Source organism: Lithobates pipiens, unplaced genomic scaffold, assembly GCF_037356315.1.
Source record: "Lithobates pipiens isolate NorthernLeopardFrog02 unplaced genomic scaffold, aLitPip1_a1.2 Scaffold_30, whole genome shotgun sequence".
Lineage (NCBI taxonomy): Eukaryota > Metazoa > Chordata > Amphibia > Anura > Ranidae > Lithobates > Lithobates pipiens.
In genome coordinates this window covers 173,983,075-173,998,035 of record NW_027507791.1, presented here as the reverse complement: position 1 = coordinate 173,998,035, position 14,961 = coordinate 173,983,075, and the positions used below count along the sequence as shown (strand labels likewise).

Genomic DNA, 14,961 nt, shown 5'->3' with positions numbered 1-14,961 from the left:
GATAAGGGTCTGGTATGGATTTTGGGGGGGCCCCATGCAATTATTTTTTACATTTTGTCAACATTTTGACAACACAAAAAAATGTTATGGACTGGGTGGTGTCAGCCTTGCCCAGTTGTCTTTTGCTAAACTACTCATTTCTCCCCACTCTCCTAATCTCTGTGAAATAAAAAAAAATAGACTCCTTGAGATTACACAGAACGTGTCCACAGGACATTGGACAGCTCTGAATTTCTGATGCATTTTGGCACTTGTTGAACAGATATAACAAAATGCTTTGAACAGTATATTTAACAAACTAAAAGGTAGATTTTCATGATTAGGGTATACATACCCTTTAATAACTTTCATGAATAAAAAGGGAGTTATTCTTTTTCTTTACAGAAGTTCATTGGAAAGCCTGTATGTGCCAACACTGAAACAAATATTGGAAAAATGAATTATATTTTTTAAATTCTTGATTCATATTCTAACCTGTCCCCAAGATAATTGAGAGGCGATGAAAAACTGTAACCAAACATCAGCAAGTAGATTCACCTTGCTTGGTCTTTCCAGCATCCCTAGGTTGCAGATTGCCTTCTTTTTACTCTTTCTCCTGATATACATGGTGACATTATCAGGAAACCTTCTTGTGATCATCGCAGTGAGACTTAATTTGCGACTTCAGAATCCCATGTACTTTTTTTTGAGTAACCTTGCAGTCATTGACATTTGTTTCTCGACAACCATAGTTCCCAAAATGCTTAGCAATTCCATATCTCAAGACAAAACGATTTCCTTGCTGGGATGTGCAGCCCAGATGTATTTCCATCTTGCTCTAGGAGCTACAGAGTGTTTAATATTAGCTGTAATGGCCTATGATAGGTACACTGCTATTTGTAAACCCTTACAGTACACCAGTATTATGAATCAAACACTGTGCTTATATCTGGCTACTGGGTGTTGGGTTGTGAGTTTTTTAAACTCTGTGATCCATGCAGTTTTTACATTCCAGCTACCATATTGCAAGTCCAATGAAATAAATCACTTTTTTTGTGAAATGCCCCCATTGTTCCGGCTTTCCTGCAGAGACACTTGGTTTAATGAGGTTGCTGTGTATATATCTGGTGGCTTAATTGCTCTTTTCTCATTCCTGCTCATTTTGTTGTCCTACATTCGCATTCTCTCGACCATCATCAATATCCACTGCAACAGTGGATGCCACAAAGCTTTTTCCACATGCGCTTCCCATCTCATTGTTATCACTTTTTACTATGGAACCATCATATTTATGTATCTGCGTCCTCATTCCAGTTACTTCCCAGATCGTGACCGGGCAGTATCCATTTTGTATACAGTGGTGACTCCTATGTTGAATCCCATCATCTATAGTGTTAGAAACAAAGATATAATAGGAGTGTTGAGGAAGACAAAACACACCATGATGTATTTCTAACATGCTAATAATGAATAAAATATTTAGTATTGAGAGGGAGCAGTATATTGATAATGCTTTGGTTCTACAACTTACTGCATTGTGTTGACATTCTCCAATACAAGGTTTAAAACTCTACTTTTATGGCTAATAATATGAACACTAGGGATGAGCTTCGTGTTCGAGTCGAACGTACGTTCGACTCGAACATTGGCTGTTCGTGCGTTCGGCGAATTCCGAACGTTTTGGCCGTTCGCGTCAAAATTCGAGTGACGTGCGCGCGGACCATAATGCACTGCGTTGGCGCAGTGCATTGCTGCCCGATGATTGGCCAAGCATGCACTGTGACCCCGCATGCTTGGCCAATCGCAGCGCCGGCAGCGAGGAGAGCCATGATTGGCCACAGGCATCCTGCCTGTGGCCAATCATAGCTCAGGCTGTGTAGTGCACGCCCCACACTATATAAGGCCGCCTTTGAGGCGGCCTCGTGTAGTGTGTTACTTAGCATCTGAAGCAGTGGGTGTTCTGTGTACCTTCAACACAGTACACACCAATCGTTTTTGGCTGATTTCCTATCTTGCTGCTGCGTAGTGGTTGTTGTCTGTGCCCTGACTGCAGTATACACCACTATATTCACCTCACCTATATAGCTAGTGATCTAGCTTTAACCACTTAACAACTGCCCATTGCCGATTAACGGCTTCAGGGGGGTTGTTTAACTCTGAGAGGCCGTTAATTAACGGCCTCCCATAATTCTGCTCTCGCGTGCCCCGAGGTGTGCGCACTCGAGAGCATCCGTGACCGTCGGGTCGCATCACGGATCACGGTAAACGGCCGCTCATAGCGGCCGTTTACCACGTGATTGCTCCGTCAAATGACGGAGTGATCACTTGGAAACAAACCGGCGTCATGTTATGACGCCTGTTCCTCCCTCCCCTCTCTGTACCAATCGGTACAGCAGAGGGGAAAGAGATCGGTGTCAGCAGCGATGTGGGCTGCATCTGCAGTGCCCACATCGCTGCTCACCGAATTTAACCCCTCAATTCCCTGCCAATACTCTGCAATACCAGTGCATACTCTGCAGTACCCTGCCATTACTCTGCAGTACCCCCCATTACTCTGCAGTAACCCCATTACTCTGCAGTACCCCCCAATACTCTGCAGTACCCGCCATTACTCTGCAGTACCCCCCATTACTCTGCAGTAACCCCCATTACTCTGCAGTAACCCCCATTACTCTGCAGTACCCTGCCATTACTCTGTAGTACCCCCAATACTCTGCAGTACCCTGCTATTACTCTGTAGTACCCCGCCAATACCCCGCCAATACTCTGTAATACCCTGCCATAAATTGCCATACCCAGCCATACTCAGAGATACCCAGCCATACTCGGTGATACCCTGAAATACCCAGCCATAGACGCCCCCCACCCCTCACCGCCCTCCGGTGCTTCTACCAACTCGCCAGTACGATCAAAGCCAGAATCTTTTTTTTATTTTTTATTTCAGGCTTCCCAGCCTAGAGGTGAGATGTGGGGTCATATTGACCCCCCAGATTTCACTGTAAAGAGGACCTGTCACCCCATATTCCTATTACAAGGGATGTTTACATTTCTTGTAATAGGAATAAAAGTGATCAAATATATATTTTTGGGGAAAAAAATGTCAAACTAAAATAAATAAAGTAAAATGAACAATAAAAAAATAAAATAAAAATTAAAGCGCCCATGTCCCCATGTGCTCGCATGTGCCACACATGTGAGGTATCGCCGAGAATGTTAGAGCGAGAGCAATAATTCTAGTCCTAGACCTCCTCTGCAACTCAAAACATGTAACCAGTAAAAAAAAAAATTAAAGTGTCGCCTATGGGGATTTTTTAAGTAGCGACGTTTGGCGCCATTCCACGGGCATGTGCAATTTTGAAGAGTGACATGTTTGATATCTATTTACTCAGCATAACTTCATCTTTCACTTTATGCAAACATTGGGCTAACAAGTGGTTAATAATAGAGCTTGCAGTCAGTAGTGTTAGGAGATAGTGCGTGCTGTCTGCGTGCTCTGTACCCAGTACATACCGCTATAATATAGGGCAGGCCCCTACTTTCAAACATCCAACTTACAAACATCTCCTACTTGCAAACGCAAGGAGACAGCAGCAAGTGAGATGAAAAAAGATGGACGACAAAACAAATTATACAGGGTTGATAACCCTTCCCTATGTTTTCCAAAAAGCTTAAAGATAGTTTTTTTGACTGGAGCTACACTTTAAAAATGTACCGGTTGAAAATGACAAACAGATTCAACTTAACACAACAAACCTACACAGTCCCTGTCTTGTTTGCACCGCCTGTATACTGCTGTTCTGAGTATATAGGGCCTGGGGGCCACACGCATTTCCTTTTTTTAATATGGGTATGGGGTTCCCCTTAATATGCGTACAAGACCCAAATAGGCTGGTAATGGGCAGGGAGGGCTACCCATGCCATGTTTCTCAATGATTTTCAACCATATTGCAGGAACCAGATATAACATTAAAACCGCAAGCAGTTTTAAATGGTGTTATTTCCGTTTAATGTCATTTTGTGCAGGGACTGTTCTAAACACAGGAAACACGTGGCACTTCACAGGCATACTACAGACACCCCCCAGGCACCATATTTAAAGGAATATTTCACTTTTTTTTTTCACTTTAATCGTCATTAAAATCAGTGCTCCCGCCAAAACGGCCGTTTTTAAAACTTTTTTTGCAGTGACCCATGTCCCCTGAGGCAGGAGGCAGGTCCCCAAACCCTTTTTAGGACACTATCTTGCATATTAGCCGTTAAAATTAGCACTTTCCAATTCGAACGTTCGAGTCCCATAGACTTCAATGGGGTTCTAACGTTCGTACCGAACGCGGGGGTCGTTCGCAAGTTCTGGTGCGAACCGGGGGGTGTTCGGCTCATCCCTAATGAACACCTACTATTGTGTGACCAGCCTCTCAGTCCTAACAATATGTCTTAGAACTTATACATTCCTACCTATATGTATGGATCTTTTAAAGCTTTGCCCGTGTGATCAAGAACTGGTATGGCCCTGCACATTTGGCCAATATTTGTATGAATGACCTTGTTTGACACTACCTAAACTAGCATATATTTGAGCAAGAATAATTGTATAATTGTATAGCCAGAAACTTACAACAAAGCCCATATTTTCAGGAATTTGAACAACTATATTTGTTTGGCAAGATGTTTTTACAGATCTTATCATTTGACCAGGAAATTATACTCTTCACTTACATCCAGGAACTTTATTACGGTCAATATGACACAGGATCTCTGAATGGAGCGGGTGAAGCTATCTATCATTCACCCATCTCCATTCTTAGGTCCTGTTCCTTTTGTAGAAGCTTCTATGAATGGTGGATCTGGCAGGGAAATGTGGGCATAGTCAGGCTCGATTGATGAGAGCACCAAACAGCCGCTTAACTGCAATGTCCTTTTCATACCAGAAAATTACAGCAGCATAAGTGAGGGGGTAGGATGGAGGAAGATTTCTATGAATGGAAGAAGAATCACCGTAAGGGACACATCCTACTAACTGTATGTCCCTTGTGCCGAATTTTCTGTCTTAAATTTTAGCACTTAAGCCCGTTTCAAGGGATGAGACGAACACCCCCCGGTTCGGTTCACACCAGAACTTTCGAACGGACCGAAAATTCGTGCGAACTTTAGAAGCCTATTGAAGTCTATGGGACTCGAACGTTCGAAATAAAAAGTGCTAATTTTAATGGCTAATATGCAAGATACTGTCCTAAAAAGGGTTTGGAGACCTGGCTCCTGCCCCAGGGGACATGGGTCAATGCCTAAAATGTTTTTAAAAATGTCAGTTTTTGCGGGAGCACTGATTTTAATGATGATTAACCACTTACAGACGATTAACCACTTACATTTTGCTGGTCAAAGACCAGACCACTTTTTGCGATTCGACACTGCGTCGCTTTAACTGACAATTGCGCGGTCGTGCCATGTGGCTCCCAAACAAAATTGACGTCCTTTTTTTCCCACAAATAGAGCTTTCTTTTGGTGGTATTTGATCACCCCTGCAGTTTTTATTTTTTGCACTATAAACAAAAATAGAGCGACAATTTTGAAAAAAAACGCATTATTTTTTACTTTTTGTTATAATAAATATCCCCCCAAAATATATATAAAAAAAACATTTTTTCCCTCAGTTTAGGCTGATATGTATTCTTCTACATATTTTTGGTAAAAAAATCGCAATAAGCATTTAATGATTGGTTTGCACAAAAGTTAAAGCGTTTACATAATAAGGATAGTTTTATGGCATTTTTATTAATAATTTTTTATTATTATTTTTTTTTGTAATAATGGCGGCGATCAGCGATTTTTATTGTGACTGTGACATTACGGCGGACACATCGGACATTTTTGACACATTTTTGGGACCATTGTCATTTATACAGCAATCACTGCTATATAAATGCAGTGATTCCTGTGTAAATGACACTGTCAGTGAAGGGGTTAACCAGTGGGTGGTGGTGTAGGGGTTAAGTGTTCCTAGGGGTGTGTTACTAACTGTGGGGGGCTGGGCTTTCATTTAGTGAACACTGATCTCTGCTCCAATCACATGGAGCAGAGATCAGCGTCACTAGTTGCTAGGCAGAATGGGGAAATGCTGTTTACAACGGCATTTCCTCCATTCAGCCGCCCCATGAGACGATAGCGGGTATGCCCACGGCGATCAAGTCCGCTGGACCCGCGACCGGACTCATGGGGGTCCAGACCGGGCAGGGTGGCATTGAATATTGGACGTACCTGTACGCCAATATGCCTGCCCGTGCCATTCTGTCAAAGTACATCGGCGTGTGCTGGTCGGGAACCAGTTAAAGTGAAAAAAGTGAAATATTCCCTTAAATATCGTGCCTGGGGGGTGTCTATAGTATGCCTGTGAAGTGCCACGTGTTTCCCGTGTTTAGAACTAGGGATGGCCGAACGGTTTGCCCGGCGGTTGTTTCGCGGTGAATTTCGGATGTTCGCAGTCCGCCCAATTGGCGGACTATTGCCGCTATTCGCCCGGCGGCCTTCCGTGTTTACTGTGTAAAAGAACTTTGACCTATGATGACACATCCATCATGGGGTACAGGACAGCCACATGAGACATTACAGCACATGGACACTTGGACATTCCCCCTTACTTATAAATAGACCCGATCCGGTGGCCATTTTACATTCTTTCGTATGTCACTATAGGGAGAGGTTGCTGTGTGGAGCAGGGAGAGACTGCAGTGACCCAAATTGCTAGCTATTAGGTCCACAAAAGTTCTTTTCAGGACTGGTATGGTATAGGTGTTAGGTGTAGTTCAGGATATAGATTTGAGGCACTGCTGTGCTAGTGTTTGTTGCAGCAGCCTGTCTTTTGTCAGTGTAGAGAGAGGGACAGGACACTGTGTGCAGCAGGGACAGTCAGTTTAATCATTAGCTGTTACTATTAGGTCCACAAAAGTCCTTTTCAGGACTGGTATGGTAAAGTAGTACAGGATATAGTTTTGAGTGCTATTCAAGCTATTGTTCCAGCAGCTTGTGTTTTGTCAGTTTAAATAGGGATAGGCAGGAAGCTGTGTGTGGCAGTGAGGGACAGTCAGTTTAATCAGTAGATGTTACTATTAGGTCCACAAAGGTTCTTTTCAGGACTGGTATGGTAATAGGCTTGTACATGTATAATATTCTTTCTTCCAAATATAGAAAGAATATTATACTTGACTGCTGCCCTTCTGCTGCAGTAGTCCTTTATGAATATAGGGACTGAGGTACAGTCTGCTAATCATTCACAACCTACTAGTTCCACAAAGGTCCATATAAGGACTGGTAAGGTATAGGGTACTACAGTACATAGGGTTGAGTGAGGTACAGTCTGCTATTCCTTGAGGACTGGTATAGGTCCACAATATATAGGGTTGAGGTGCACTACTGCTGACTGCTGCCCTATACTGCAGCAGTCCTTTATCAGTATAGGGACTGAGGTACAGTCTGCTAATCGTTCACAACCTACTAGTTCCACAAAGGTCCTTATAAGGACTGGTAAGGTATAGGGTACTACAGTACATAGGGTTGAGTGAGGTACAGTCTGCTATTCCTTAAGGACTGGTATAGGTCCACAATATATAGGGTTGATGTGCACTACTGCTGACTGCTGCCCTTCTGCTGCAGTAGTCCTTTATCAGTATAGGGACTGAGGTACAGTCTGCTAATCATTCACAACCTACTAGTTCCACAAAGGTCCTTATAAGGACTGGTAAGGTATAGGGTACTACAGTACATAGGGTTGAGTGAGGTACAGTCTGCTATTCCTTAAGAACTGGTATAGGTCCACAATGTATAGGGTTGAGGTGCACTACTGCTGACTGCTGCCCTATTCTGCAGCAGTCCTTTATCAGTATAGGGACTGAGAGTTTTGTCACAGGGTCATTTAAAAAATGACAGGCAGAGGAAGAGGCAGGCCCTTCCATAGGGGTGGTAGGGGTAGGGCAGGAGCAACAGGCTTGAGCCAAAGTGCAAAGTTGCAGAAGGTGCATTCAATTACTTTAAAGGACGCACCAGACTTGGTTCAGTGGCTCACTCAGCCTTACTCTTCTGCACCCCCCTCATCCTCTCGATCTGCACCCTCTTCTTCACTCTCTGCTATGTGCACCCCCAAAGACACTACCACCAACAACACCACCACCACCACATACCTTCCGCTTGAGTCACAGGAATTATTTTCCGATCCATATCAAGACATTTCTGATGCGCAGCCACTCTTGGCATTGGATCAGAAAGAGGAGGTAGCATTAACCGCCACTCAGCAGTCTGACGACAGTACCCAGATCTACCCAAGGAGGAGGTTGGTCCCCGGTGTTGCTGCCTACTCCGAGATCTCTACTTATAGCGGTGGGGAAGGTGACGTTGATGATGACGTGTCTAGTGATGTCACGTGGGTGCCCACAAGAGAGGAAGAGGAGGGGAGTTCAGAGGGAGATATGGACCAGCAGATAGGGAGGAGAAGCAGGAATAACTTACATTGCACAGGAGGGACAAAGCAGACTGCTAATGTATCAGGAGCGAGTCATCGACCATGTATGGTCACATCTGGTGCTCCCAGGACGCCGGCACATGGCTCCGCAGTGTGGGCTTTTTTTAACGTGTCCGCTGCTGACAATAGTGTTGCCATCTTCAATCTTTGCAGTCAACGCATTAGTCGCGGTAAGCCCAACACTCACCTAGGGACGACTGCCTTAAGAAGGCACATGAGCAGCCATCACCGAGCTCAGTGGGAGCAACGGAACACACAAAGCCACACTCCAGGCTCTCACCGTCCAGCCTCGTCTTCTACTTCTCCTTCTCCTCTCTCCTCACAATTGTCCTCCACTTCACCTTCCATCACGCCAAGCTCACGTTTTTCTGCAAAAAGGCAGGCTTTCGTGGGCCTAATGTTTGAGCATAAAAAAAATGATGACGTTCAGACATCTTATGTATCCAGGAGACCCACCTGTCTTCCCAGAATCCCCCCCAATGTACCAATAAACGGTACCCACATATCTTCCATTCCTGCACGAACAAAAAAGTTAGAGGTGTGCTGATAGCAGTGCGATCAAATGTTGCACTCACAGTATCCAACGTAGAACAAGACCCTGATGGTAGGTTTCTGATCCTAGCTGCTAGCTTCAACAATAAACCCTTGGTAATTGTCAACATTTACTCTCCCAACTCACATCAGAAACCCTTTTTTAAATCCATTCTGGCCAAAATTCAACATTATCCGAGAGACCAAATTATTATATGTGGGGACTTCAACACAGTGATTGATCACACACTTGACTCCTCCACCCCTCGAAGGAGGCGATCTACTGCCCTCTCATCCTTGCTTCGTTTAGAAGACCTTTATGACCCCTGGAGGTGTCACCATGGTACTGAGAGGGATTACACATTTTATTCTAATGCCCAGAGAACATACTCCAGAATTGACCTGTTCCTGACATCTAAAGTGTTGCTTCAAGCGGTGTCTTCCACCGATATTGGAGTTATTTCGTGGTCTGACCACGCCCCTATCTCAATGGTTATCACCTTGTCTTCGTCCGCTTCCCCACTCACATTATGGCGCTTGAACGCTAACCTAATCAGCACTAAGGACATTAAGGAACAGGTCCAGTCTGCTATAGATGAATATTTTGCCTTGAATCAACATTCTATCTCCAATGACACTATCTATTGGAATGCCCATAAGGCGGTTATCCGCGGGGTTCTATTGAAACTGGGGGCCCAGGAGAAGAGAAAACGCTCTGCGACCCTGAATGCCCTCCTTGACAAAATAAAGTCCCTAGAACGCAGAAACGTGCTTGCCCCCTCTGATGCCGTACACACTGAATTGGGCAAACTTAGGTCAGAATTGAGTGCCCACTTACAGAACAAACATGAGTTTTACCTCCGCAAACTCAAACTTACATGGTACTCACAGGGAAACAAGTCTGGGAAAACCCTAGCCCAGCAATATAAGCGTAAGACAGCCCAGAACACAATTGCATACTTGGAAGACCCTAGAGGGACCAGGCTCACCAATCCCAAAGATATTGCCAACTGTTTTGGTTCATTCTATCACCAATTATACAATTTAAAAGACTCCCCGACTGAAACGCAGCCCACTCCTACCAATATCCAGACTTTTCTCTCTAACGTATCTCTCCCCTACCTAACCCCTTCACAATCGACTGCCTTAGCTTTACCTTTTTCGCCCCAGGAAATTAGGAATGCCATTAAGGACCTACCTCTACATAAAGCCCCGGGCCCAGACGGCTTTAGTAATGAATATTACAAAACATTTGCAGACACATTAATTCCACATTTATGCAACTCATTTAACCGAATGCTTACCACAGGGGAGATCCCCACGGACTCCCTAGAGGCCACTATTACCACTATACATAAGCCGGGTAAAGCACCGCACGACCCAGCAAACTATCGTCTGATCTCACTTCTCAACTCCGACCTAAAAATATTTGCCAAACTTCTGGCTACACGTCTGTCACAACATATGACTCACCTAATACACCCGGACCAAGTAGGTTTCATCCCCCGACGTCAAGCCTCAGATGGCACCCGTAGGTTTGTTGATCTCATCCATTGGGTTGAACGGAATCGAACGCCTTCTCTGCTGATATCTTTGGATGCAGAGAAGGCGTTCGATAGGGTTCACTGGGGATATCTTGAAGCAGTGTTGAGAAGATTTGGGTTGGAGGGTAATTTCTTGAAGGCTGTTATGGGCTTGTACTCAACACCCACGGCAAGGATTCGTACTTCGGGCATCCTTTCCAACCCATTTAAAATTACTAATGGTACTAGGCAGGGATGCCCGCTTTCACCATTGATTTTTGCTCTAGTGATGGAACCGCTGGCCCAGACGATTCGCTTACACCCTAAGATTACAGGTATAAATGTGAAAGATACATGTCATAAGATAGGATTATATGCAGATGACGTAATCATAGCTCTCACTGATCCGGATAAGTCGTTACCCGTTCTGACTGATGTCTTGCATGATTTTAGTGAAGTTTCCATGTACAAATTAAATCACACAAAATCTGCTATGCTCGGCTTTAATATCCCATCATCGCTGAAATTGAAAATATCCAAAATCTCTCCTTTCTCCTGGGCCCCCAGTGCTTCCATGATGTATTTAGGCATTCAACTGACTTCCCCCTCCTCTGTAATGCTTAGGAACAATTTAGCCTCTTTATTGGGGAAGCTGAACAGTCTGACCTCGACTTTGGCTCCCATAAAAGCTTCATGGGTTGGTAGGATCGCCCTTACTAAAATGTTTCTTCTCCCGCATATCCTTTATTTTTTTCGAACTCTTCCACTTCCCATTCTGACTGCAGATCTATCTAGAATCCAGCGTATCCTGGACTCATTCATTTGGGCCGGACGTAAGCCCCGCGTAAAGTCATCTGTCTTATGTACACCCACTGTTCATGGTGGGATGGGAGCACCAGAGGTTAAAAAATATTATAAAGCAGTAATATTGGATCAAGGAAAGCAACTATGGTCGTCCAGCTCGGAATCGAGGTGGAAACAAATAGAATCGATAGCATTTACTGATTGCCCTCAACTGTCTTTAGCAGCACTCTGGATGTCCCTGCCCATCACACAACCTGTCTTCCCCACAGTACATGCTTTGTTAAAGCAATGGGTTGCAATCTGTCTTGCCTCACCGGGTATACATGGAGAATCATTAAGAAATCTTCCCTTTATGGCGCTACAATTATTGTCCCCAGACCTCCCTATCCAACATTGGCATACAGCTGGAATCAAAACGATTGGAGATCTCTATCTTTCTTCAGACCTAAAATGTTTTCAACGACTAGCCACGGAATTCGGGCTCTCACATAAGGACTTCTACATGTATCTCAGAATCAGACATATTCTCTCCAAAGTATTGACTTCGACAGAAAACACCTCCAAGGAGCTTCTTAAATACTACAACCGTCCCCTCTGTGCTACTAAAAGAATATCCCTCATCTACTCTCTTCTCGCCAAACCTACCACCTCTGCTAAACCCCCAAACATGATCTACTGGGAATCGCAGTTAGGACATTCTTTTTCGATAGAAGATTGGCATCGAGTTCTACGCACCCCGCTAGTTTACTCCAGGAACATTTCCCATTGGGAAACACTCATGAAAATCTTTCATAAGTGGTATTACACACCTGATAAATTAGCAGCTATCTTCCCCACTCACTCTCCACAATGTTGGAGGAACTGCAACTCAACAGGGGATATGTTCCACATCTGGTGGAGCTGTCCTGTTATAGCTATCTTCTGGAACCAAGTATCCTCCCTTGTACAGTCTTTGACCAACTCTTCCCAACAGTTGTCTCCACGTATGGCTCTATTTGGTCTGGACTCCCACCACTGGCCCATCGTCAGTTTACCTCTGATACACCATATACTAATCTCAGCACGCCTGCTCATTGCACGTGCATGGAAAAACCCCCTTCCTCCATCCCTTTTTGAGCTCATAGCCATCCTCAATGAACATTGTCGCATGGAATTTCTTTTTTCAAAAATTCACATGAAAAATTCCAGATTTGACAAACACTGGTCCTCCTGGCTGGCCCACCCTGGCTGCATAACCCTCACTTGACCTCTTTAGCATTATACCCAGACCAGATAGAGCCGGCAGTGAGAATCACCTGATTGTTGTTCTCTTGTTACTTATATATTTGTTATAAGTTAGCTAGATTCCACGTGTAGCTCTTAGATATCTTCAGCAGTTACCCTTTAGATATAGAGGGACTACCTTTTACACATCATCATACTTGTCTTGTCATTGATAGGTGGTGTTGCATCCCCCCTAGGCACAGCCCATAGGGGTGTCTGGGGGGGATGGATCACCTCCGGACTTACCGGACCTTTTCACCCATTGCTCACGGATCTTGGCTACAGGGCCCTAAGCCTATGATCCTAGGTACTAGTGACATACATTCCTTGCTGAAAACATACTATGTGACTGTATCTTGGGTCCTACCATTGTATGATTTTCAACATTTGGTATACAATATGTTCTTTTCGCATGTTTGTTATTGTGATATCTCAATAAAATCTTTTTGAAAGTAAAAAAAAAAAAAAAAAAAAAAAAATGATGACGCCGGATAACCCTCTTGCCCAACTACTGCCATATAAACTGGTGGACTCGGAGGCCTTTCGAACATTTGTGGCCATTGGAACACCACAATGGAAGGTCCCAGGAAGGAAGTATGTCTCAGAGAAGGGCATCCCAGAGCTATATGGCCATGTTCAGCGGCAAGTGAATGTATCTCTGGCACACAGTGTCCGTGCCAAGATACATCTGACCACAGACACGTGGTCTAGCAAACACGGGCAGGGAAGGTATATCACTTTTACTGCCCACTGGGTGAACCTTCTGACGGCCGTCAAGCATGTAACCCATGGCACCCGTGTAGATTTGGTTTTACCGCCACGGATTGCATGCAAGCCTGGCTCTTCTTCTCCTCCTCCTCCTACTCCATCCTCCTCCCTCTCCTCCTCGGCTGACTTCTCCTTTTCCGCTGCTAGCGTCTCTTCTGCTGCACCGCCCAAGCTCCCCAGAACCTATTCGACATGCCAGGTGAGACGTTGCCATGCCGTGCTGCATCTGTTGTGCCTGGAAGCCAAGAGCCACACTGGCCCGGCACTCCTTTCAGCTTTGCGTTCACAGGCAGATCAGTGGCTAACACCGCTCAATTTGACAGTTGGTAAAGTGGTGTGTGACAACGGTGCCAATCTGCTTAGCGCATTGAAACAGGGCAAAATTATGCACATGCCATGCATGGCACACGTCTTAAACTTGGTCGTGCAGCGATTCGTTGTCAAATACCCTGGGGTCAAGGACATCTTGCGGCAGGCAAGGAAAATCTCGGCCCATTTCAGAAGATCTTACACGGCCATGGCTCGCCTTGCTGACATTCAGTGGCGACACAATCTGCCGGTCAGACGTCTTATTTGCGATTGCCCGACGCGATGGAACTCAACCTTTTATATGCTTGATAGGCTGCTCCAGCAGAAACGCGCAGTTACGTCTACCTGTATGAACTCTGCAGCAGAGCAAGTTCTGGGGAGCTGTTTTTTTTTCACTGCGCCAGTGGCTGCTCATGCGCAACACATGCAGACTTCTGCACCCATTTGATGAGATCACCAAACTGGTCAGTCGCAGCCATGGCGCCATCAGTGACATGGTACCTTATGCCTTCTTTATGGAGCGTGCATTGCATCATGTCATTGATCAAGCTGTGGAGGAGCAGGAGTGGGAAGATGAGGAAGTCGCAATGCTGGATGAATTCCCAGGGGGGGCTACTCTATCTGAGACAAGTCAACAACAGGAGTCTGAAGAGGAGTCAGAGGAGGATGGTGCCGGGGCGGATGAGGAGGAGCAAGAAGAGCATGCTTTAAACCTTTCTGGGATCCCTGTTGTTGTGCGTGGATGGGGAGAGGAGAATGAAGAGGACAACATTATCCTGGATGATGAGCAGGAGCCAGGCCACCACACCGCTTCCAGTTTAGTGCAAATGGGGGCCTTCATACTCCAGTGTTTTAATAGGGACCCCCGTATAAAAAGCATAAGGGTCAAGGACCAGTACTGGGTGGCAACGTACTTAGACCCCCGGTACAAACACAAAATGGTGGAAATGTTACCGCCGTCACAGAGGGCTGTCAGAATGGAGCACTTCCAGGCCTTGCTTGGAGAAATGCTGCATTCTGCTTTTGCGTGCACTGGCAGAGGAGTAATTCCCACTCCCAGAGAAGGAGTTGCGGGTACCAATCCAACAGCACCTGCAAGAAGAGGCCGGTTTGAAGATGTGTTGGTGACTTCGGATATGAGGTCATTCTTTCAGCCGACCCATCGACAGGTGTCATCCGGATCCAGCATCAGGGAACGCCTAGACCGTCAGGTGTCCGACTACATCAGGTTAATGGCCGATGTGGACGCTCTGAGGAGTGATGAACCCCTGGACT

General features: G+C 45.2%; 1 protein-coding gene across 1 annotated transcript; it reads left to right on the top strand.

The window, feature by feature from the left end:
- Window positions 1-373: 373 nt before the first annotated feature.
- Window positions 374-1,571, top strand: LOC143942268 (olfactory receptor 5V1-like). Its single transcript, XM_077463511.1, has one exon. The coding sequence runs from the start codon at window positions 500-502 to the stop codon at window positions 1,433-1,435; it is 936 nt and encodes a 311-aa protein (XP_077319637.1). The 5' UTR covers window positions 374-499; the 3' UTR covers window positions 1,436-1,571.
- Window positions 1,572-14,961: the final 13,390 nt, after the last annotated feature.